General features: G+C 40.1%; 1 protein-coding gene across 14 annotated transcripts in view; it reads right to left on the bottom strand.

Annotated features, from left to right (window-relative positions):
• Nucleotides 1-23,232, bottom strand: part of FMNL2 (formin like 2) — a 268,077-nt gene that overhangs the window by 75,548 nt on the left and 169,297 nt on the right. For 9 of the 14 annotated variants that reach the window (XM_043525637.1, XM_043525640.1, XM_043525638.1 and 6 more), the window contains exons 5-8: nt 21,919-22,002; nt 18,309-18,461; nt 16,534-16,653; nt 1,542-1,650 (exon numbers count right to left, since the gene is read on the bottom strand). In XM_043525637.1, the coding sequence (XP_043381572.1) occupies nt 1,542-1,650; nt 16,534-16,653; nt 18,309-18,461; nt 21,919-22,002 (466 nt within the window). The remainder of the gene's footprint in view (nt 1-1,541; nt 1,651-16,533; nt 16,654-18,308; nt 18,462-21,918; nt 22,003-23,232) is intronic. The other 5 variants (XM_043525644.1, XM_007056681.4, XM_027819032.3 and 2 more) reach the window with 1 other exon arrangement.

Genomic DNA, 23,232 nt, shown 5'->3' with positions numbered 1-23,232 from the left:
CTATATAACGGTTTATAATATTTGTAAGACAATTACTGTTTATGTGTTTTAAATATGCAGAAAACCATAACTGAATTAAGAAAAACATTCAATTATTATAGCAATAGATCATTATCCATGCTTTTTTCATTAGAGATGTGTGGAGCTATGCTGCTTTAGACCAGCTGAGGATCTGGCCCATAGGTTTAAATTCCACTCTCAATTTCATGGGTGTAAACCTGGAGTAAAGCCACTGATTTTCAATACTTCAGCAAATTCCTCTGGCTATGGTATAACCAGAAGCAGAATTTACCCTATACGCTGGTGCCGGAAATACTTCTCAGACATGTCCAGTCATTAGAAAGTTTTGGTACGCAATCCGTAACCAGATAACACAAACTGTTGGATATTTATTACCAAAGGATCCTTTGGTAATCCTCCTGGGGCTTCCTGGTGGAAGTGGTCACACACAAGGAAATGCAGAATTTCTCTCTCACCTACTAATAGCAGCTAGACTACTGATAGTCTCTCATTGAAAAAAGAAAAATAGTCCAACTGTAGAGGGTTGGTTAAAAAACATTGGAGCTTGTGGTGATGGAAAAATGAATGCACCAATTATGTGTGCAGCAAAATAGAGGACAAATAGATACTTAGATATTTAGCTGTCATTTATTCAATACTCAAAGTACATTCACCTCCAAAAAAACCCCGCACCTCTGTCCATTTTTTTTTAATATTAACTTTTGAGAGACATGCCTGTCGGTTAAATATGTGCAAGCAGAAACGACATGTCATAGGTTTTGTAATGATGCTCACTCTGTAATATGGAAACACCCTGTTAAACAGAGATCTTATTACTATATTCCTGTATGTCTCTTGTAAACAACAGCTCACTGTTGTAACAACTGTGTTGTTTCTGATATGTTCATGGCAAGGGTTTGTAAACTTGTTAATAGTTCCTAAATAAATAAATGGTTAGAAATAATACTTCAGAGGTTGTACAAGGCAAAACAAAGATAATGTTTTTGAGAAGCTTTTTTTGGAAATATGTAACTGTTAACAGCAATTGTTACAGAGAAAATCCAGAGTGTCTGAAACCACAAGAATGTGCTGTATGACCACAACTTCACAGTGACAATACAGAGAAATTCTGAAATGAAGATTCATTTTGATCTAGTTTACTCTTTCCCTTGCAGTTTTATTATTATTGCTTTGCAATAAGCACGTAGAGAGAAATCTGATATCTGCCATTTGCATAACATTCTAACTGTTCTGTATAATTCCCATTAAACTTCACACATATCAGGTCTATATATTGGGCTGATCTCAGTTACAGGAGTGCAGCTTCCACTGAGTTAAGGAAAACTGCCTCCATGTAAGTGAGAACAGAATTTGGCCTATAATGGACTGAATATAAATATAGCAAATATACTGTATAGTAACAGGTAAGAAATTAAGCTTTCACATCTGCTTTATTTTTAAAAATGATTATGCCTAGCTTCTTCTTCCACCTCCAGAAAGTAAAAGAGTTATTTTGTCAAAAATCATTGGAATGGAAGTACCTGGTAATTCATTATGGCACGTAAACACATGATGCAGACATGAACATCGTCTTTTTTACTCACTAATCTTGAATTTTTTAGTGTTCTTCTGCTCGGCAAGGTATTATACCTGCAAATAAATGAGGAACTTTTATCAGTCACAGGACAACTTCTGTAGATAGTATAAGTATGGAAGCAGCTGTAGGTCTCCAGCATTTATGAAAATATGCGAATTCCCTAGTCTACTGGATATACAAGCATCCGCTATCCAACTAGACAGCAAACACAAGACACAAGAACAAAAAAAAGAAGCATCTTCTTTACACTTTAAGCCTCATGTCGCATTCTGTTTATGCCACATTGTGCTAGGTTTGCACAAGGGTAATCCCAATCCCTAAGGCTTCAGTGGGGCTCCTCAGGAAGGGAAGCACACTGAGAGGAGGAAAGATCAGGCTGCTAGCTGAGAACTCTTTGCGCTCCAATATTCCTGGTTTCATTAAGTATCCTTTCTGCATTTGTTGAGGTGTCAGTAAGAAAGCAGCCCTATCTGAAACAGTAAGTGAAACAATGAAGGCATTAGTTCAGCAGCTATTCTTTGTTCTTGGATATTTTGGCACCTCTCTGGATCTTGGCACTCCAGCATTAGTCACTGTCAGAGTGATCTGTTAATCACCACTGTGCTAACTTCAGGCCTGGCAAAACCAGTCAGTCAGCACAAAGCCTGTAAACTGCCAGTCCCTTCTTTTCCATACAATGCAACCACTGCCATTGCCAATAATATCACTCACCTAAAGACAGGTAGCTGCATCTTTGATGGAAATATAACAAGACAGAAATAGTTGTCCATAAAAGGAAAGGTTTCAGATTTGTTCCACACGTTCTACACAGGTCTAAAATCTTCTCTTTATAACATGTGAGGAATTATATGGATGTCTCTGAGTCCAAACATACGTAACAATCAGAATTTGACCTTACAGCTATAATTTTCACTGCTGTGTTACCTGAATAATAGAGTAATTAGAGACCAGATTCTATTTAAAAATGTCTGGCTTTCATGCTGAAGAAGATGAAGTTTCTGAAAGTCCTCTAAAAGTACTTGGGGGAAAAACCAGCTTTCTAGAGCCTTCCCCAAAACAGAAGCATGTGTTATTTTTATTAGACTCTGACTCTTGTAAACCAACTTAAATCCTATTAGGTGAGTCCATGGAACAAATAAAAAGGGAACTCTCTAAATCTGCCATTTCCATGGACCATTACAGAAACACAAATTTCATTTCTTCATGAGATACCAGGTTGTAGACAAAAGCAAAACTGAAAAGCCATGCATAAGAAAATAAGAGATCAATGTACAAGAACGATACAGTTACATTCTTACTCTCTTAGCGAATTCAGAAACTGAATATATAATGAGAAAATTGTAATTATGGCCATGATAATCTTTTGAAATGAACTACCAACAGCATGATAATCTAGATAGGCACTACAGATTAATGTCTGGTATCAGCTAAGTTGTGTCCCTCAAATTCAGAGGGTCTGTTTGCCCCATGGATTGCCAGGAAAACTGTGCAAAAGGAATGGAAGACATTTTGCAACACTGTGTGCTCTCTCATGCAGCCATGCACCTGGACTCTGCATGCAAGGTGCTATGGGATAAGTGGGTGTTGTCTGGTAGAAAGGAGGTGTGGTTTTGGAAAAATCCTATAGCACATGCTGAACCAATATTAAAATAGATCCATAAAGAAGGCCTTAGACACCACTGTAATCCTACTGACCTCAGTCATACTACTGATTTACACCAGCGTAAGCGAGAGCAAAATCAAGCCCAGAGAGTGAAAATTCAAGCAGTTTCCAGAAGCTAAATTAGGGGCTTCACCTATCTCGAGGGGCACACAAGAGACATGGCAGGACTACTCAGTTTCAGTGAGGCAAGTAGCAGCCTATGTTACCATACACAAATACATCCTAAAGACATGGAGGGGAAGCATAGTATTGCAAGATACAGATTGTGTCAGATGTGCACTGACGGCCTCTTGGGGTTGCAATTATATGTCAGCTGGCAGACTGTGAGGGTGGGAGTAGCTGTTGACCTCAGGTACTGGCAGCTAGTTATACAATGGTGTATATCTGCACATCAGCTGTGGATGCCATATCAATATCTAAGTCCATATGACATTTAGACTTACTGAGTTTGGTGCACTCACTCTCGTGTCTTAATCTGGCACCTGGAGTGTGACAGTAATCTGGAGGAGCAGTGTTTTCTGTGCACACCATGTATTCCACCTCCTGTGGAATCTGGATTGTTTGCTCCATCCATGTTGTAGCAACGCTCCTCCATGCTAAATGGCCATGTTGCTCTCAGCTGCTCATGGTCATATGATGACACGGTCATATAATGACACGGTCATGTGATTATATTCTGTATTCCTATATCCAGTGCTGCTGAGAATGTTGCTTCCTGCAGATTTACAACCACAAACTTTGTGGCAGTAAAATCATCCTCTTATCTCAGCATTTGGTCAGGTCTGGCTGTTAGCATGGCTGAATTCATATATCTGGACCAGTTAGTATAATCTGAGAGTGAAAGGATGTTACAACACACATAAGCATGTTTCTACATGGTCTGGTTCTACAGTCCCTACACATGCATGAGTTTAATAAGGCGTTCAAGAAGTTTGGAGTTGAGCTCCCAGATTTTAGCCCATTTTCGTGCATCTCTCTTTTTCTCCGTGCCTGTCTTTGCAGTAAACTGACTGTTTGAGCCCAACATTTATTACATTTGCTGTCTTCAAACTATCAAACTCAGATCTCCAAATGCAGGAATAGAGTCTAAAAATCAATGAAGAGATAGCAATAGTGATTTAAATAACATTAATGCCACTAAAATACCTGAAAAAATTATATTAATTACACAAGTGGTTCCTTTTGAGAAAAAAGACATTCATAGATAAAACATGGCCAGTTTACTCGTTGCCATCATTTGTAAAAAGAAGCCTTCCTCAGACACAGGCGGGCGTCTTCACATTTGGCACTGCACTTTTCACAATTTATCCCATAGACAGTTTTGGGTTTATATGTTAAAAAAAAAAAAGTGAAAAAGAGCGATCCAGATTTTGGTATCAGTCAATCTAGTTTCAATACATAATCACAACTTTTAAAATTAAGAGCCACCTCTCTCTAACCACAGCCTGAATGGAATTACAAACACATTTCTGTGATGTCTAATGATGACTGGTACCTTTTAAAACAATAACCATCTGGCCAGCCCAAGGAAAGTCATATGTAATCTGTTTAGCCTGTAACTTAAATTCTCTCTCTCTCTCTCTCGGGATTGTGGCAGTTTCTGAGAGTGAGGCTGTGCATGGCATGTGCTGTGTACACTAGCTGGGTTTCTATTAGTTTGTCCTTTTTTTGTTACTTGCTGTTTATTTTAGGGGTGTAGTTGGTTCCCCCTCCTTTTCCTGGGAAGTGGGGGTGTTTTCTTCATGGGGTCTAATTCAGATAGGTTTATCATTTTGACCCCTAAGCCTGGGGTTTCATATGTGCCTGCTGTCTCTTGCACTGTGTTGTTTACTTGTTTACTCCTGTTTTTCCAATGTTTTCCCATTTCCTTCACAATGAGACACTAGTGTATGATCTATCCTGTTATGGAAAGGTAGTTTCTGCTGTTAGGCTGAAAGAAGCCAGAGGTGAGGCATGTTATGTCATTCTGGCACCAGGTTTATGTGATTCCAAATAACCCTGAACACTCCTTGAACCTGATTTAAAAGCACCACATGGATGGGGCAGATTAGACAGTGTTTGCTACCTCTGAAAGTATGAAATATTTCCTTTGTGGAGAAATATTTCATTTGAGGGGGTCCTGCCAAGGGACTACTGGCTCTGGGGTCCATGGTAAGGAAGTGGGACCCCACGAAAATGGGAAGGAAGCTGGGGGATCAAGGGACCAGCAGAAAACAGAGCCTGCATCTGCATTGCCAGATTCTATCACCTCCTCCTCACCATAGGTGGTCTGCCATTGTCTAGGGAGCAGCCCCCACAGTGGAACCTCTGCTGTGACCCCATCACTTGCGCCTGGACAGAAACAAGTCCTGGAGATTGAGGAGTACCTCCCGGCATAGGGAGCAGAGAGAGATTGTAGAGATGTGGGTAAAGAACAGACCAACAAGATGGATTTAGGCGTGACTCCTTTCTAACAGGGGCTAAGACTTTGGAGGAATCCTGATCTGCTGACAGTGGCTGAGGATGGAGATGTGTGTCCTCAGAAGGATAGCATTGCACTGGGAGGTAGCTCCATGCCTGGAGCTCCCAGTGGGGTACTGTCTTTCCCTGGCATGGTGAGTCCTCAAGCCCCCAATCCTGCATGCTGCAATGATGATGCTGGGTCCCCACCTGAGGCTGCACTGCCTACCCTTTTTGGGAAAACAGACATGCCAGCTGCTCCCACTGAATCTCCCTCCTTCATGAATGATGAGAATGTTATAGTCGCGGTTCAACATTTGTCTGAGCAGGTGGAGTCTGAGGGAGATGAAGAGGATGACGATAATCTCTCTGACTCCTTACTGGTTCCTGATGTCTCAGCCAGGGTGGGTACAGCGTGAAGGAGATTTGTGACTTTTTGGACAGCACTAAAGGGTCCAGGGCTATTTCCATGTCTTACAGTGCTTTGCTCATTCAGCTGCCCTTGTCTTGAGAGACCTCAGTTGATCGTAGGAAACATTTCCATCTCAAAAAGTTGCTGAGCAAGGTGCAGAAGCTTGGGGATTGTTCAAGATATATAGGTCTCTCCATGGCTCATCTTGTTCAAAGTACTTCCAATTTCTATTGTTTCTCTCTGCTGCTTGACCTTCTGCTTTTAGTCTTCATGGCGCTGCTCAACTTTGGCTCTAAATATTAACGGATGCCAGGATGGTCATAAAAGAACACAACTCTTTGAATTTCTCAGACAAAAATGGGCTGATGTTGTCCTTTTGCAAGAGGCGCACCCTGAGACCCTGACAATCAGGGGAACTGGTTGAAGGAATAGGAAGTGAAAGCATTCTCAAGCTATGGCTCCAATGTCACTGCTGGGGTAGCTGTTCTCTTTTTCCAGGATGCAGGGGCACTGATCCTTTCTGTGAAGGAGATTGTGCAGAGCTGGTTCCTCCAGGTGGAGACACGTATTGGCACTATTTTTTAAAATCATTTTACTGTGTATGCCCCTATTCTGAGGTGAGATTGTGTCCTTTCTGCAGACACTTGCCCGTGCTGCTTGGCTCTGACCCTGATACTATTATTGTCCTCGGAGGAAATTTCAGTTCCACTGTAGATTATGTTTTAGACATGAACCATGAGGAGCCACACCCTCAGTCAGCCAAGGAACTGTATTGTCTCCAGACCTTTGCGCTAGTAGATGTTTGGAAGTTCTCTCAGCCCATTGTTAGGCAGTACTCTTAGCTGAAGGCTACTCCCAGTCAGGTCTCAGGGGCTAGAATGGATCACTTTTATAACATGAAGGCCAGTGTGAATATGTTTGTTTGGTCTTCCATGTTTCCCACTCACTTGTCTGATCATCATTATGTCTCTGTCAGTGTGTCTCTCCCTCTTCCTGCCTGTGATTCCCAGTACCGCTTTAATACCGAATTATAACAGGACTTGAATTTCAACAATTGCAGTGGCACCTCTGCGATTAAGATGCTGCGGGTCTTTTTTGGATCTGAACAATATATGCTAAGGAAGTGGGTGCGGACTGAGGAGAAGGTGCAAGGGCATTTGCAGAAATGGCACTGGCTCCTTCCTGGACTCTCTTTTTTGGAGGTAGGTTTTGACTGCCAACAATCTTGTGGCCTCAATCTTCTGGAACTGGCTAGTGTGTCTGGACCCCCTCCACCCGAGACTTTTGGCCAGATTCAGAGGCATATTAACCATTTTTTAATAGTTACCACTGGTTGCACCCTGATTTGCTGTTCCTGCCAAGATGAAGGGGGCCAGAGTCTCACTGATTTAGTCAGCAGGGAGGCATCCCTTCACCTCCCATCTGTTCAGCAAGCCTGGACATCCCTTGCCGTCTCAATCACAGAGGCTCGATTTGCCTCCATTCTATAATGGTCTTTTAAAAACCTAGCTACTTTTGCAAAGCATGCAATCAGACCAGGCATTTTCCAGTTTATGGCTCTTGGAAGAGCCACCGTTTTTTAACCCATATTTTCCCGCTAAGTTTTCTCCAGGAGCCTGATTACAGCTTTTACCCAGGGTGGGTTGACCAAGGTGTCCCACATGGTTGTTCCTAGTTGGTCAATCTGGAAGTCTCCGAGAGCTCTTGCTGTTCAGAGCATAATCTGGTCTGTACATTTTTTGGACAAGGTCCTGGCTGAATTCCAGGTGTGCTCCCTCAGCAGGCTGTTCAGTGTTTGCAAAAAGTTTTTGCAGGGACTGTTCTTCCAGCAGGTATCCTGTGTTACCCTCACTAGTTGTCTCCCTTCTGTGGATGAGATCCTGGTGCAACAGGCAGATTGCTGTCTTGGAAGGGTTTGGTGAATGTTCCTTTTATAACCATAACTAAGAGGCAGTTCTATGGCATGTGTGGCAAGCTGCGGCAGCATTATGCAACCCTCTCTGATGGTCCTGATGCAGCCTGGGGGATGTCTCTGTCCCCAGCTTTGAGGATGCTGCACAAACCTCCTCTTCCTAAGCGCTCCGGTGACTTGCAGTGGAGGGTCCTGCACAGCATCGTAGCAATCAGTTGTTTTGTGCACCACATTACCCCTGAAGTGTCTGCGCAGTGCCCCATCTGTTTGGCTTCAGACACAGTGTTTCATTTTCTCCTACACTGCCCCTGTTCGATTTCTCTTTTTGTTTTTTTGCAACAGCTTTTAGCAGTTTTGGACTGGTTTTCTCCAAGCCCCTGTTTATTCTCACAGTGAGATACAGTGCTCTCATTCAGCCTGTTTCCTGCCTGGCTAACTTCTTGCTGGGTCAAGCAACACTAGCCTTTGAAATATCACCAGAACATAATGGCTGGGACAGAGCGGTGTGATGTGCTAGGGCTGTTCCACACTCTGATTGTGGCCTAGCTACAGATTGACTTGTAATCTGGACACTTTTGGGTTGACTTGGTGTATTAACAATATTTTGCGTGAACCAGGTGATGATGATGCTTTATTGATCCTTGTTTAATGTTTGCTTAAGATGTGTTTTGCTTTATTTTATTCATATCTTTTTGTGTATATATTGTAATTTTTTAACATTCTTGAATAGTTTTTAATGTGATTTTATGTGACTAAAGGTGTTTTTCATGTACTGTCAGTCTTTCTCTCTCTCTCTTCCTTCTCGTATTCTGCTTCTTCACTGCAATAACTCAAGTAAATTATTAATTTTTGATAGACAGAAGTCTGCCTTGCTACTGTCCACTGAAAATTCAAAGACCAAAAGAATCACAAAGTACAGTGTTCCTAAGCTCTGAGTATTCCTCATTTACTAATATTTTTCCTCCTCAGTATCATTTCAGTAAATGGAGTTGAAATATGTCACCCATTCATTTCTTTAATAAGAATTAGTCTCTCTAAATCTGAAATAAAACCTAGTTATTCTGGAAACTGGTTTAGTTTTTTTTCACAGCTACTCCCAATAGTCAAATGACCCAGAATATCCACACCAGGCATTTGCTCACCTTCCTTTATTGTGACAATGCAAAATCAATACAAGGCCACAGGCAACTTTTTATGAGGCCTCACTATATTTATGTGGCTCGAAATGGTTCGCAAGCCAACAACTTTGTTTGGATTTAAATGGTAACCCTCAATATTTATAAGTTTAAATGAACATAAAGGCAAAACTAATTACCAGAAGGTTTCCATTTGTCATAGGCCACGAGGCCTGATTTTACTTTTGTGCACAATATCATATTTATATAGTAAAGAGTCCTAGCTCCTTGATGAGGGGCAGCAAATTCTTACAGTCACTTTGGGCTGATCACTAACTTTTATCCAATGTGGTGGGTGGGAGGGCTAACTTCTTCTCATTTTGCCCTAGGCTAGCCATTTCTTTTTAGGCTGCTCTGGGAAACAGACATATATTCGGTTGCCCCAGCTCTGCATTTTCTCCTTGGTGTTCTAGGCTGTTTGCATACACTCAGCTATTACCTTTTCTCTTAACCCACCTCAGACCATCTACTTGTTCTTGACTACTCAAGACCTCTTGCTTCCTCCTATTAGGTCAAAGTCATTCAATTTTTCTCAGCCACTTCAGGCTAGCAGCTTCTCCTTGTGCACTTGTCAGGTTCACTCTATTTCACTGATTGAGACACCAAGTTTTAACCTAATTAAAGAAATTCATATCTCTGCAAGTAACAGCATGGAAAGGTGCTCCAGTATTGCCAACCCCAAACATTCAAAACTCATGCAGCAGGCCCCCCAAAATCATGAGATTGGCTTAAAATGTTGAGAGTTTTTTAAAAGAACATTTTGAGCTGTTTTTACTGGCCCTCTGGTTTTTGAGCCTTTAGTGGGGTCACATTTTCAAATTTTTCTGCTCAACCATGAAGACCAAAAACTTTTTTTTAAGTGAAAGATGAGGTTCTCAGAAAAATAACACAACTCCAGGAGCCAGAACTTTAAGAAAAACACCAGATAACACGAAATTTGTGATAAAATTGCAAAAGTTGGCATCACTGGTGCTCTCATCCCAACTAATGTTAAATTTTCCATTCATAAATATAAAATATTATGCAGGACACCTAATTCAGGAAAGTATTACAATTCTCTGAATTAGTTTTTAAATATTACACATTTGGTTCCACTTGTCTGTACAGCTGTTGAATACAGAGGCAAAATAGTTCACTGATTTTTTGTAGTCAGTTCTTTGCATTATCCTCTGTATAGTGTGCTCAGAGCAGAGGGTCTGGGCTTATAACTGCCTTAATTCTGCCTTGCCCACCTTCCTCCTTCAGTCCCAGTAGGGATCAGATCTCTAGTTAAAGGGAAATGGGTGCCATGGATAGAAGCTCTCCAGAGTACACAGAGTTTGAATGAAGTCTGCAATTAATTTTGTTTGAAAATTCCATTAGCTTCCCACTGTCATATGCAGCTTTTTAGGAAAGGAAAAAGCCTTTGGAAGGAAAAAATCATGCTTTCGTTGTAGGGCTGCCACATGCGTTCCAATGGAAAGACATACAAGCAAAGTCTTTCTTCAACTAATACGTATGAAATAAAATCACTAAGCCAGCTCTGTGTCATGGCAAATTGTATCAGGAATTGCCTTCTTAGAATTCACTGTGCTAGGGAGTTACCACATCCTACCTTGTTGTCTCAGAAATTTCCAAGGCTGCATCCGTTATGCTATTAGAAGAGTAAGAAATGGCATCTTTAGTGAGAAATGAGTGTCAAGTGATAAGTTATGGAGAGCGAAGCAAAGTTCTACTCCTTGGTGACAGCTGTGCAGTTTTGGTTCTCGGGGGCTTGTGTAAACTTTTCATTTGCTTTCAATTCACTTGAGTTTACAGACTTGAGTTTTGAGCTAAAAGGAACCCAAAAACATAAATAGCTCCAGTTCACTCAAAACTGGATGCAGGTTTGATAGAAACAGGACCCAAGTTCACTTGAAAAGTTGTAACATTTAGCTAACCTATACTGAGTTTCAAGGTCTGAATTCAGACAGGTGACTTTTAGCAGGAGTTGGGGGCACTCAGCACTTAACAAGATCAGGCCCAAAGTTTATTATCAAATATGAAATCAGGCAACTTTTGTGTGGTTTCAGTTGTCATAATGAAAGTTTCATACATTAAAAACTGTTTTCTATAGCCTATTTGAGTAAACACTTGTGACTGTGTTCAGCATCTGCCAATGCTGAACACTTATGCACCTTTTCCTTCCATTCTCAAAGTGGGAAATTCACTGTTTGCCCAAATAATGAACTCAAGCTATCTAAACGTAATATGAATTCATTATATGCTAGCTAGGGGTCAGATCTATGCTGGACAGGAATTGAAAGCAATGCATAGCTCTGTGTGGCACAAAGGTCAGCTATGTGACTAAGTAGTTCCCTTTTGGAGCCCCCATTTGAACATGAATTGGGAAATTAAAGACAGCTGCCTTTATTCATTAAAGTACATATATTTCTTAAAAATGGAGAAGAAGCTGCAACATAATGTTCTAAATTAGTTGTAGCTATGTAGAGATCTTTTCTGTAATTCTCTCACATCTGTTTCAAGGTGCTAAAGAAAGAACATGTGATTTACATTTTGGATGTTAATAATCAAACCTATTGTTATCTACAGTCTACCATTTTTAGGAAAAAGTCTTCAAAATCCAGTGCCTCTTCTCCATTTCCAAAATTCCTTTAAATATCTATAGATTTTTTTGTCAGATGTAACAGATGGAAACAACACTCCTTATACTAATAAAAGATGACTTGGAGAACAAAGCCAGGATCCAGAATTTCAGGCTGCCTGGAGTGCCAGAAGAAATGGAGTCTGGGGAGTGAGAATATTTTGAAGCTCTTGGGATTACTCTGGGCCCCCCTGCCTACAGATTATATACATCTGACTACAGATTATATAATTATATAATATTCACCCAGAGACTACCTGAAAAGAAATCTGCTCAGTCTGAGAAAACTCCTGACCCACTCTCCTAATTACTTATGTGCCTTTCCAGATGCCTACTCAAATCCTTACATTAGTGAGCACATTTAAGAAGCTGGATCTTAAAGGGTCCACATTCAATCTGTAATCTTATATATTCATCTCTTCTGAAGAAGCAGAGTAGATTCATGCTAGCTAAACAACACCTGTCGGCAACAGGTATGAACATATCTTTACTGTATCCGGCAAAACTGCAGCTAAACAGAACCAGCAGATGTTTGTTCTGAGATTCCCCTCTAGAAGAAAACCCTTTTACAGCCAGTCAAAAAGGTGATCGAAAAGTTATCTAGTTCACCTCTCTGCAGAAAGATAGTGAGCTATCCAATTCTGTGGACTCTGATATAGACTAGTTCGTTATGTGGGTTTACTCCAGCGTCACTCTTTGTGTTTTTGCTCTGTGCTTTGGGTTTCCACTTAGGGCAATATCCCTGCCTCCTCCCCCCCCCCCCCCCCCATCATCCTCCACACCATGGATCACCGTTAAAACATTCTATTATCATTATGCTCACAGAACTTTCATTGAATTTAGTGGCTATTCAGGGTGAGGAACAAGTACAGAATATGCAATAGAAAGCTGCAGTGCAGAGAAGATATTCATACTGCAGACTGGAGAATGGAATTTTACCCTTGATTCCGATATGCTCTCTATATCAAATGCTACTTGCCTCAAAGAAACTTACGTGACATAGACTGGTGACGGCTTTAGCATATGGACTTCTTTACTTTGATTCTATGCACTGGAATCAGTGCTTTTTTATTTAGTGGCAATTGTAATACTGCCCTATGGTATTTGTTTCCTTCCTAGCATTAGAATATATTGGCAGTAGCTCAGACCCCTCACTTAGAACTGAGCCAAACTTGGGTGGATGAGGTTATGCCCTGAGCTTCTATTGCTTTCTTTTCATTTCTTGTTACCAAATGTTAGGCTGATGTGAACATTCAGATGACTGTTGGTTTTGAGTTCCTCTCTGCTGCACGTCAAAAATTATGTCATTGATAGTATATTTACTCTAGTAATTAAACTCATATGGTTCTTCTTTTATTGCCTTTGCCCCTCTTTTAAAGAAAACCAATAAAAAGTTTCTGAAGAAGAAAAAAATGGACCCTCCCCATAATAGTTTCTACAGTTAGACACGCAGAGGGGGGGTCATCTGTGGCTGGGCTACTTTATGTTTTTATACTTGTGCTGATGTCTGCTGTGTGAATGTATGATCCGATATTTCCAAATTTGTTACACTGCATCCATATGGAAAAAGCCAGTTGGAGGGAAAGGAAAATCGTTGCTGACTATACATTATAGCCAAGGTTCCCCAGTCTCATATAGTCCTCATCTAGATTTAATAACAGACCACTTCAGTACTAGTGCAACCATTTCTTTCCTTTTATTGAATTTACTAAGAATGTGTTAATGAGTTTAGTTCTTGTGAAAGGTGCTGAGCTGACCCCTTCAGAGTCTGGAGAGCTCTAGTTTGCCATAGATGTGGTACAGCACAGATCCCCACATCTGTCATCTAGCCAGCCTGAAGACCTAGTTCAGTCTCCATGCCCATGCTTCTCCGGTAACACTGCCAAGAAGAGCTGCCAAGGGAGCTCATCGCTCAGCACTTTGTAGGATTGAACCCTAAGCAGTCAAACTGATAAGTAAGTCTAACAGTTACAAGCCATTCATGCAGCTTCTACAGACCCTTCATGGACAACTATAAAACATCCATGCAACAAACTAATGTATATAAAGTGAATGAAAGCCCCAGTAGAGCAAAGGACATGCCTAACACATTGATTTCAGTGGGACTACTTATGTGCTTAAAATTAGGCATGTGCTTAAGTGCCTTGGTGAATTAGGTCTGTTACACCGTATTGTTATTCAACTTTCCCAGCCCCACCTATCTAGCTTAGGATTTTATACTGGCACCAATGACCATGAAGGTCTTCATGTAAAAGCAATAATAATAAAGCAAGTCCCTAGTGGACTTCATGGAGTCACTGGCACTTCTCTGTTTCTGGGGTCAAAACTCTGCTTGGGGTAGAGGGGGGTTTTTTTGGTGGGGGGTAGGGATTTAGGGATAGAAGGGGGTGTCAATGTTGTGAGTGTCGTTCTGATGTTCACAAGACTCTGGATTCACCTGATTCCCTCTGGTTCCATAACTGGATCCCCTTGACTGAGAGATAATGAACTTGCACTCTACAAAAGGCAGGGAAGGATGCTCCCAAAAAGGGGAAGCTTAGAAAACATTTTAAAATAGCAGCACCCACAAACATTGAAATAATGGAGGCCTATCAGCATCTCCACTCTAGCTGGGGAATAAACATTTGGTCCAGGTGAAACGGAATGTATGTTATTCTTCACCCAAGAACAACTCCCCCCCCATGTACCATTTTTAAACAAGGAAAAGAACTCTTCCAGTGGTTTCAAAGTTGCAGATGTACAGGCCCATGAATAGTGACTGAGTTAAATTTGGAGACTAAATTAAATCTTTAGAATATGAGATACAGGGATTTTTGTCCTGTTTTAAGTGCAAATTTGAATGAAAACTGATTCTGAGGGAACCTTATCACCTCCAAAATATATACCTACGCATTCATACAAAAGAAAATATATTCAGGATACAGTCAACTCCTGAAGTTCCCACTTCTTTTTAACTCAGGCAAGCTTCCATAGAGTCCAATGATATAAATGAAGCTTGTCTGAGTACAACCCAAGTAAAGACCTCAGTATTTGGCCTATTCAGCATACACAGAATACATAATGGAGAAGGGTACTCAAGAATTTGTATTGGCTTAAATATGAAATAAGAGCATGACTCTCAAGTGCGAGTAATGCTGTCATCCCAGTTAAGTGACAATAAAATCCCTAAAGCACCACCCTCTATCATATATTTCAGTTAAGCCACGTACATTTCTTATTCTGCCCACATTTTTGAGTTTTCTGTCCCCAGTCTTGCCACGCTCTTTCCTCTTTAAAATATATTAGTTGCTATGGAAACAATTATGAGCCTGGAATTAGGCAGAATTTGACACTAAGAGCTGCAGAAAGTCAATTAAAGTAACAACTTGAAAAGTGATGGATAATGTTGGCCATGCATAAGACAGGGACAAACAAACGGATAGGAAGACAAGGACAATGTTATCAACTATGAGGGATTTACAGTAGGGATAAATTTGGCCTATATCAGTGGAGTTGCATCACTATAAGTGAGGGCAGAATTTGGCTCTACACCTACTTCACAACATTGTCTGGTTTTTCTTTCAGATTCATTGTATTTTAACTAAACATAACTACAACCCAGGCATTAGGACAATCCAGGACCCTATGGGAATGTCTACACTGCAATAAAAGACTTGGGCTCACAGGCTGCAGGTCAGACTCTGAGACCCCGCAAGCGGGAAGGGTCTCACAGCCAGGGGCTCTAGCCCAAGTCCAAATGTATATACTGCAATTTTATAGCCTCCAGCCCAGGCCCTGAGAGCCTGAGTCAGCTGACCCAGGCCCTGAGTCTCAGTGCCAGCCGGTTTTTTACCACAGTGTAAACACATACTAGTAGCTTCAGCTAAGCTTTGAAGACCTATACAAGTTAAACATTGTTAGGAATAATTCAAGCCATTGGAACGAGTGTAACCCAAGACGCCTGCCATCTTACAGAAATAATAATGAAAATAATCGTAAAGAAATTGACATAAGTCAGGTGCTGCTGATTTGCACAGCAAAAAGTCTGTTTCAGAAAAAAACACTTTTTTTCTAATTAAAAAGACTTTGAAAGTTAGTTTATTCCCCTAAAATGCAGCTTTCCTGTAAAAAAGGAACATCGGTTAGAAAATGGCCCCGTACACAGTGTGCATCGTTTAGGATGAAGCACCTGGAATACAGCAACTGGATAGGGGCATAGGGGTCCTACTGGGTTATAGTCCTGCAGTGTTTTCAGATGCAACTGAAATAAGCTTTTGTTATTTATCATTATGTGGCCAAATCCTGAAGTCCTCAATCAGATAAAACTCTCCTTAGGTCTGAGTACAAATAAGTCTGAGTTTGAGCCGATGTTGTTATTACTATTACTATTAATAATACTAAATTATGCAATACTATAAACAACAACTATGGCTTTGCAGTTTATGTATAAATCTTATAAAACTATTCACATGAAAACAACTATTTGTTTCAAACTACAATTTTCAAATTTATTTTTTCTTTTTACAACCCACTCTACAGAACCAAACTACACTTTGAAATATGAATTATAATGTGATAACTGCACATTTCGGAAGCTGGGAACCCCCACTTTTGGCATAATGCCTCACCCAAGACATGTGGTTATCATATTATAAAACATGAGCAGCAGTTAAATACCCTGCTACCATGTACTACACAGCTCTCCTGGGTGTAACCTTACACCTATGACTTACGAGATTTTCCGGCTTGAAGCCTCACCAGCAGAGTGTAAACTGAAGCCGCTCCAGAGACAGTTGGGTGAAAAGCAGCTCTGGCGGCGTTTGAACTGAAGTTGTTCATGCAGAGAAACCGATCTGATGGCATTTTGAAAGATGGATGAGAGTGGATGAGGAAAATGTAAGGAATGAAGGATAGGAGGAGGAGGTTTGGAAAAGGGAGAAGAAGGGAAAGGAAGGATGCACAGGAGGAGGAGGTGATATGGAAAAGAAGAGGAGGAGGAAAGAGGGGATATGTGAAAGAGGAAAGAAGGATGGAAGGAAACGAGAGGAAAGGAAGAGAAAAAATGTAAGCAACATGTAATGCACACCTGAATTATGCATTCCTGGTATACTAGTCACACACACCTCCCAGTGACAAAGAACAGGACTAGAATCCACCTAAAATAACATTATTGAACAATAAATACCAGATTCTGAATGAAATGCCTATACTAAAATCCTTTTGCAGTCCACAAGTAGCATAAGGGGGTGTGTCATATTGGCCTTCTCAGGGGTACCAGGCACGGTGACAGTACCTTTTAGAGGAGATTAAAATGACCCACTTAAATAATTCAGTGCATCAATGAGAATAAAAAAGATTTCTCCTGTGCTACATTTTCAGGAAAACCCTGTTCCCTGGGCCAACTTGATTTCACTTCATTTTACAATTCTGTGTATTCTCAGCAAGGGCTGCGTCCAGCTCCAAGTCTCCACTTTTCTCCTTTTAGCCTTCTGAAATCCTTGAATTAAATCTTTTAGACTTCAGATCCATTCCAACTGCTGCTGTAGCTTGAAGTGCATCCATTTATCCCCTGATCTGGGACTAAGAAAGCCCAACCTAGCAGTACTTGGCAAGTTAAATCTGAACTTCAAGTGGAAGATCTAGAATAAATTACTAAATATTTGGTGGTTCCAAGTTTCCTTATCCTCTCAACAGCTGATATTACCCAGAAATATCCAAAAGGGGCCAAACAACTGAAAACCACAGACCATTAAATTCCATCTGCCATATTGAATTGCCGACACAACTGACTATATTGGTACCCTAAAGTTGCTGTTCATTATGTTGAGTAACATGAAAAAGTATCCATGTAGCATGAACATATATAAAATAGTCACCCTCTCTGCTTTCTTCGGCGGTTATCCTGTCAGATATGACAAACTAAATAGGGTGAATGTGTGTTCAATTCCTGGATAGGAGACCTCAAAGCAAAATTCAGAGTGCTGCCAGAGGTGATGTTGGTATTGCAACAGGGAAATAGTCTTCCCTTTGATTCAGTGCTCCTGCATGATTTTCAGAGGGTAATGTGCTGTTGGAGATGCTGCATTTTGGATGAGATGTTAGATATGAAGGCCTGACCACCTGCGGTCATTAAAGACCCCTTGGCACTGTCTGCAAGAGAAGAGATTGCACTCAGTGTGCTAGCTACATTCTAATTTGAATAATTACATTATTCAATTGCTTAAATTACTCTGCCACTGAAAATGGACGATGTATTCCTCTCTTAATCCCCTCAACAGTTGCGTAGAGCTGCTGTGTGCTGTAAAGTTACTGCTTCATTCCACCTGAAAGTTGGTTGCATTTCAGTGCAAAGTGTTCCTACGTATGTCGAATCTGTACAGGGCTTAGGGATGAAAGGTGTTATACAAATGCAAATTATTATTATTATAACTTTAAAACCAATGTGATCCTCCTCACTCATGAACCCACATTTCTAAGGTAGTCCTACTTCCTGATTAAATGGCCTTACCGTAGAGTAGAATGCCTGCCAGAGCGGGAAATGCTATTGCCAACTGGCGAGGGTAAGTTACTTCCTCTATGCAGGTCTTCAATGGAACGGCTCCAAGGTTTGGATTTATCCATTGAATTTTCCACATTGTTCTCCAAGCTTTCAAAGTCAAAACTGAAAGGAAATAGAAATTCCAAAGTAGGCTTACACAAAAAAAGATGTACATAGCTTTTTTCCTTCCTGTTAAACATCTGCAGATTTACTAGGTCCCAACAGATTACACGAAAACATAAAAAAAGCAATGCAAAATAATTTCCCTTCAGCTGGAACACGGTGCTAGATTCAAGTACATTTTGCAGCAAATTTGGAACTTGACAAAAGGAGAAATGAGCAACACAGGGATATAATTTAATAAGAATCAAACAGCCATGAATTAATCTTATTTCAATGTAAAAAAAATACACTGACTGATTTGCTGATGAACAACAGCCTTGGAGAGTGGAGGGGGAAGCTCAAAGCTGTCTTAATTTTATTTTAATAAATCAATACACTGTGTGGCTATTAATTTAATTTCATCCATCAATATGTGACTGAGCATTTATACTGGCTTGTTGGCCAAGGCTAATCTTGAACCATATGTAATACATTACCAAAAATAATTACAGATTTTCTTGATTTTTTATTCCTCACCCACTTTGTTGCCATTTAAAGCAAGAGTTGGTTGTTCCTCTTACATTTTTTGAGGTTATTACCTACGTTTACCACGTTAGAGAGAGAGAGAAAAAAAAACTCTGGCAAGTTAACTTGCTTCCACTTATACAATTTTAGGAAGAAAATCCTTAAAACAAGCTGTGTGCAGTTTTTCCAGTGTTAGTAATATTTTTAAACATATAATTTTCCTTCATTACTTTTATTATAATTCCACCAAAAGTCTCATTTCTTTTCAACGGTAATATATATCTGCATGTATTCAATTTAAAAAAAAAAATTTGGTTCCACTTAACTAGGGTTTGTATGTACAATACAGTGTGCAGCTCTATCTTTTCTTACCACATTCATTTCATATAAGAAGTTATAAGTACAATGTAATTAGGGTTGGCATAATTCAATTTTTATTTTTTTACAATTTTGACAGATATCAATTTTAAGGATTTTTTTCTATTTTTATTTATTTAAATTTTCCTATTTGCACAAAATTATGAGTTTTAACCATTTTAAAACAATATTTTAGCTATTTAAATCTTCACAGTTGCACGAAAATAGAAGGGGGGGTCAGACAATAATTATTTTATGACACTGGAAATTGATATTCAAAAACTTAAAGCTTTATAACTGTTAATGCACAAATTCACAACATCCCATGACAAAATACACAAAGTAAATATCCTTAAATCAAACTCTAATAAGTTCTCAAGCAGCAATTTTCTTACTTTGCCTATCTGTAAATTCAGATTCTTACTGATGGATCTTTTTTTTTTGGTTGGTTTGTGTGCATATGACGAAATCGACACTTACCAACACTTACCGTCAAAAATCTAATCCTTCCAAGCCTAAATATAATGAAGTTAAACCCTGTGAGTATGTAAGAACATATCCTCAGTTGTTTAAATTACCTCCATTTCAGTCAATGAAGATACAATGATTTACATTGGCCCTGTGAAGGTTCCTTCCCCACTCTGAACTCTAGGGTACAGATGTGGGGACCTGCATGAAAACCTCCTAAGCTTACTTTTACCAGCTTAGGTTAAAACTTCCCCAAGGTACAAACTATTTTACCCTTTGCCCTTGGACTTCCACTGCCACCACCAAACGTTTATCTGGGTTTATTTTATTAGGAAAGCATTGTTTGGAAACGTCTTTCCCCCCAAAATCCTCCCAACCCTTGCACCCCACTTCCTGGGGAAGGTTTGGTAAAAATCCTCACCAATTTGCATAGGTGACCACAGACCCAAACCCTTGGATCTTAAGAACAATGAAAAAAGCATTCAGTTCTTGAAAAGAAGAATTTTAATAGAAGAAACAATAAAAAAAAAAATCACCTCTGTAAAATCAGGATGGTAAATACCTTACAGGGTAATTAGATTCAAAATATAGAGAATCCCTCGAGGCAAAACCTTAAGTTACAAAAAGACACACAGACAGGGATACCTATTCTATTCAGCACAGCTTATTTTCTCACCCATTTAAAGAAATCATAATCTTACGCATATCTAGCTAGATTACTTACTAAGTTCTAAGACTCCATTCCTGTTCTGTCCCTGGCAAAAGTATCACACAGACAGACTCTTTGTTTTTCCCTCCCCCCGGCTTTTGAAAGTATCTTGTCTCCTCATTGGTCATTTTGGTCAGGTGCCAGCGAGGTTATCCTAGCTTCTTAACCCTTTACAGGTGAGAGGATTTTTCCTCTGGCCAGGAGAGATTTTAAAGGGTTTACCCTTCCCTTTATATTTATGACAGGCCCATAATGAGTTTTTCCAACTTTGCATTGTTTTAATACAGAACAAATAACAATATATTTGGAAGTGTTGTCTAGTAGTAAGGTCAGACAACTGGGAGCGAGGACTCCTTTTTTATTCCTAGTTTTGCCATTGACTTCCTAAGTGGTCTTTTAATAGATATTCTCTTTCTTGAAATCTACCTATCCATAAAAGTGATCTGATTATACCTACCCAGCTTTAACAGAGTATTGTGAGAATTAGTTAACGTGAGTATTTTGCTTTAAACTTCATAGGCATTATATCATAATACAACATGGCTGAAAAAATTGTCTGGGTGTACTTAGATCAACCTTGCCTATATATTTAAGAATATAATGTCCGTTACATGATCTTATGATATTTGAGGGAAGGATCACAAACAGTGGGATCTAAAAGAAGCTTTTGGAAAGGAAGGCAAAAAATTGGCCATTTTTCTTAGGCCAATATCTCGATGTAATGCTAAATTTATTCATTCTTTATTGTACTTTGTCCCACTAACAGGGGATCAAGTTAAAACAGAAGTGATTAATCTTTAAAAAAAAGCTGCTCTGACCAGTGGTGGATTAGCCACTGGGCCAACAGGGCCTGTGCCCAGGGCCCCCCCCCCCCCCGCCAGTTGGGGGCCCCCAGAAAAGTGGGCGCTCCGGCATCCCCACCTGCTCCACCTGCCTGGCGCTCCTGCCGGGGAGTGGGGTTGGGCGCGGGGGGATTGCCCCGCTCCGCCTGGCGCTCCTGCCAGGAAGCAGGGGAAGCTCCCTCACCCCGAACCCACTTCTCCGGCATGAGCGCAGGGCAGGGGCAGGAAGCAGGACGGATTGCAGGCAGAAGGAGTGGGGAGGGGTCCCCACTTGCTCTGGCCCAGGCCACACAAACCCCTAATCCGCCTCTGGCTCAGATGGCATAAATATACAAGCAAAGTTTTTTGTTTTCCTTCTCTCTGCAATATGCTCTGATCCAACATTTGGGATCTAATTTTGCCATTTGCTCTTGTTCTAAGGAACCTACATAATTCTGTGCAAGCTACTGCAATGGAAACAACTTTACTGGAATAGTACACATCTGACTAGATATTACTCTCTCTGCCAGTCTATCTATATTACACTATGTTGTTTTGTTTTGCGAACCCTGATGAACATAAGCCATGTTTTACTTACGTGACTGCGTACTGTGCAAATGACAAATATTCCACCAGAACATCCAGGCCTTTGTTTTCTTCATTCAAAAACTCCCTGACCCATCTGTTAGAAAAATCATTAGAGATCAGTGGATTTGATTGTTCAGTGCAGGGGCATATCTGACGAAATTCTTGTTTCAGTCAATCTACAAAAACATCCATTGTGTGAAAAGAAATATATTGAGCAAATGCTTTTCATTTCTCACTCAAGAAGCGAGGGTTCACAAATATACCTTTGTGTGCAGCATCACAAATAAGAAAACATTTTCTACCATTAATATCTATACCATGCACACTTTGCACTGCTCAGGAAAACCTACACAGATATATTGCTATTTTTTTTTTCTTTTTAATAAAGAAACCTGGTTCTGGTAAGTGCTGCCCATTTCCCCATAACAATTGAGTTCCTGTTGAAAGGTCCAGTATAATTTGGAGTAGTTAGTAGACACGTACCATGACAACACTACCAATGTAGCTGAAGCTTCCTTCCAAACCCACATTCATCTCCTTTCTGGCACAGCAAGCTGCTCAAACCACGGAATCAGACAATACCAGAGCAGCATTTATGGGCTTCTTGAAATGCAACAATCATATGAATTGCCTTCATTTTTTCCATGTACCGGCATTTAGTGATCTTTCAAGAAGTTATAGGCAACAAAAAAGCTAAGGAATAATAACCACCAGGCTACGCTATGATATACTTCATATCTCTTTAAAAAATAAGCTTTCCTTCTCATACTAATATGAGATCACATTTTTTAAAAAAGCTTTAACCTATTAAAGTAAATTCAAGCCCCTAAAGCAGAGCCGTGCAAAATATTTGCAACAAAATTTGAAATCCTGCAAAACATTACTGGTTATTATTGGAAAAGTGAAAAATTCAGGGCTAGTTTGCTAAGGTTTGAGAATCTGGACCTAGTTTTGAGCAAACCCAAGGGGTGGAGAATGGGTGGAGATTTGGCTTCATCCCTCATACCTCCTCAACACACCAACCAGCATAGCGAAGTATTTATCAGTAGCAGAATATTTACCCCTGAAATAAGTTGAGAGCCAGGGAGTGAATTATGACACAGAGTTACAATTCCCTCCCTAGTTTGCTCTTGGGGCAGCGCATTTGTGCGTTGCCCTTCACTCAGAGCAGATTGTAAATTTACAATCTAGCCTTGAGTTATTCTTTAGGCCTTATGTTTTAGAGCATACTGTTTACATTGTAGAATAAATATCTTGGTATGTATATTACTCCTGGGGGCATTCTGCACCAAAAAATTAAAAATTCTGCGCACAATATTTTAAA

Source organism: Chelonia mydas, chromosome 11 (assembly GCF_015237465.2).
Source record: "Chelonia mydas isolate rCheMyd1 chromosome 11, rCheMyd1.pri.v2, whole genome shotgun sequence".
Lineage (NCBI taxonomy): Eukaryota > Metazoa > Chordata > Testudines > Cheloniidae > Chelonia > Chelonia mydas.
This window is presented reverse-complemented; position numbering and strand designations above follow the sequence as displayed.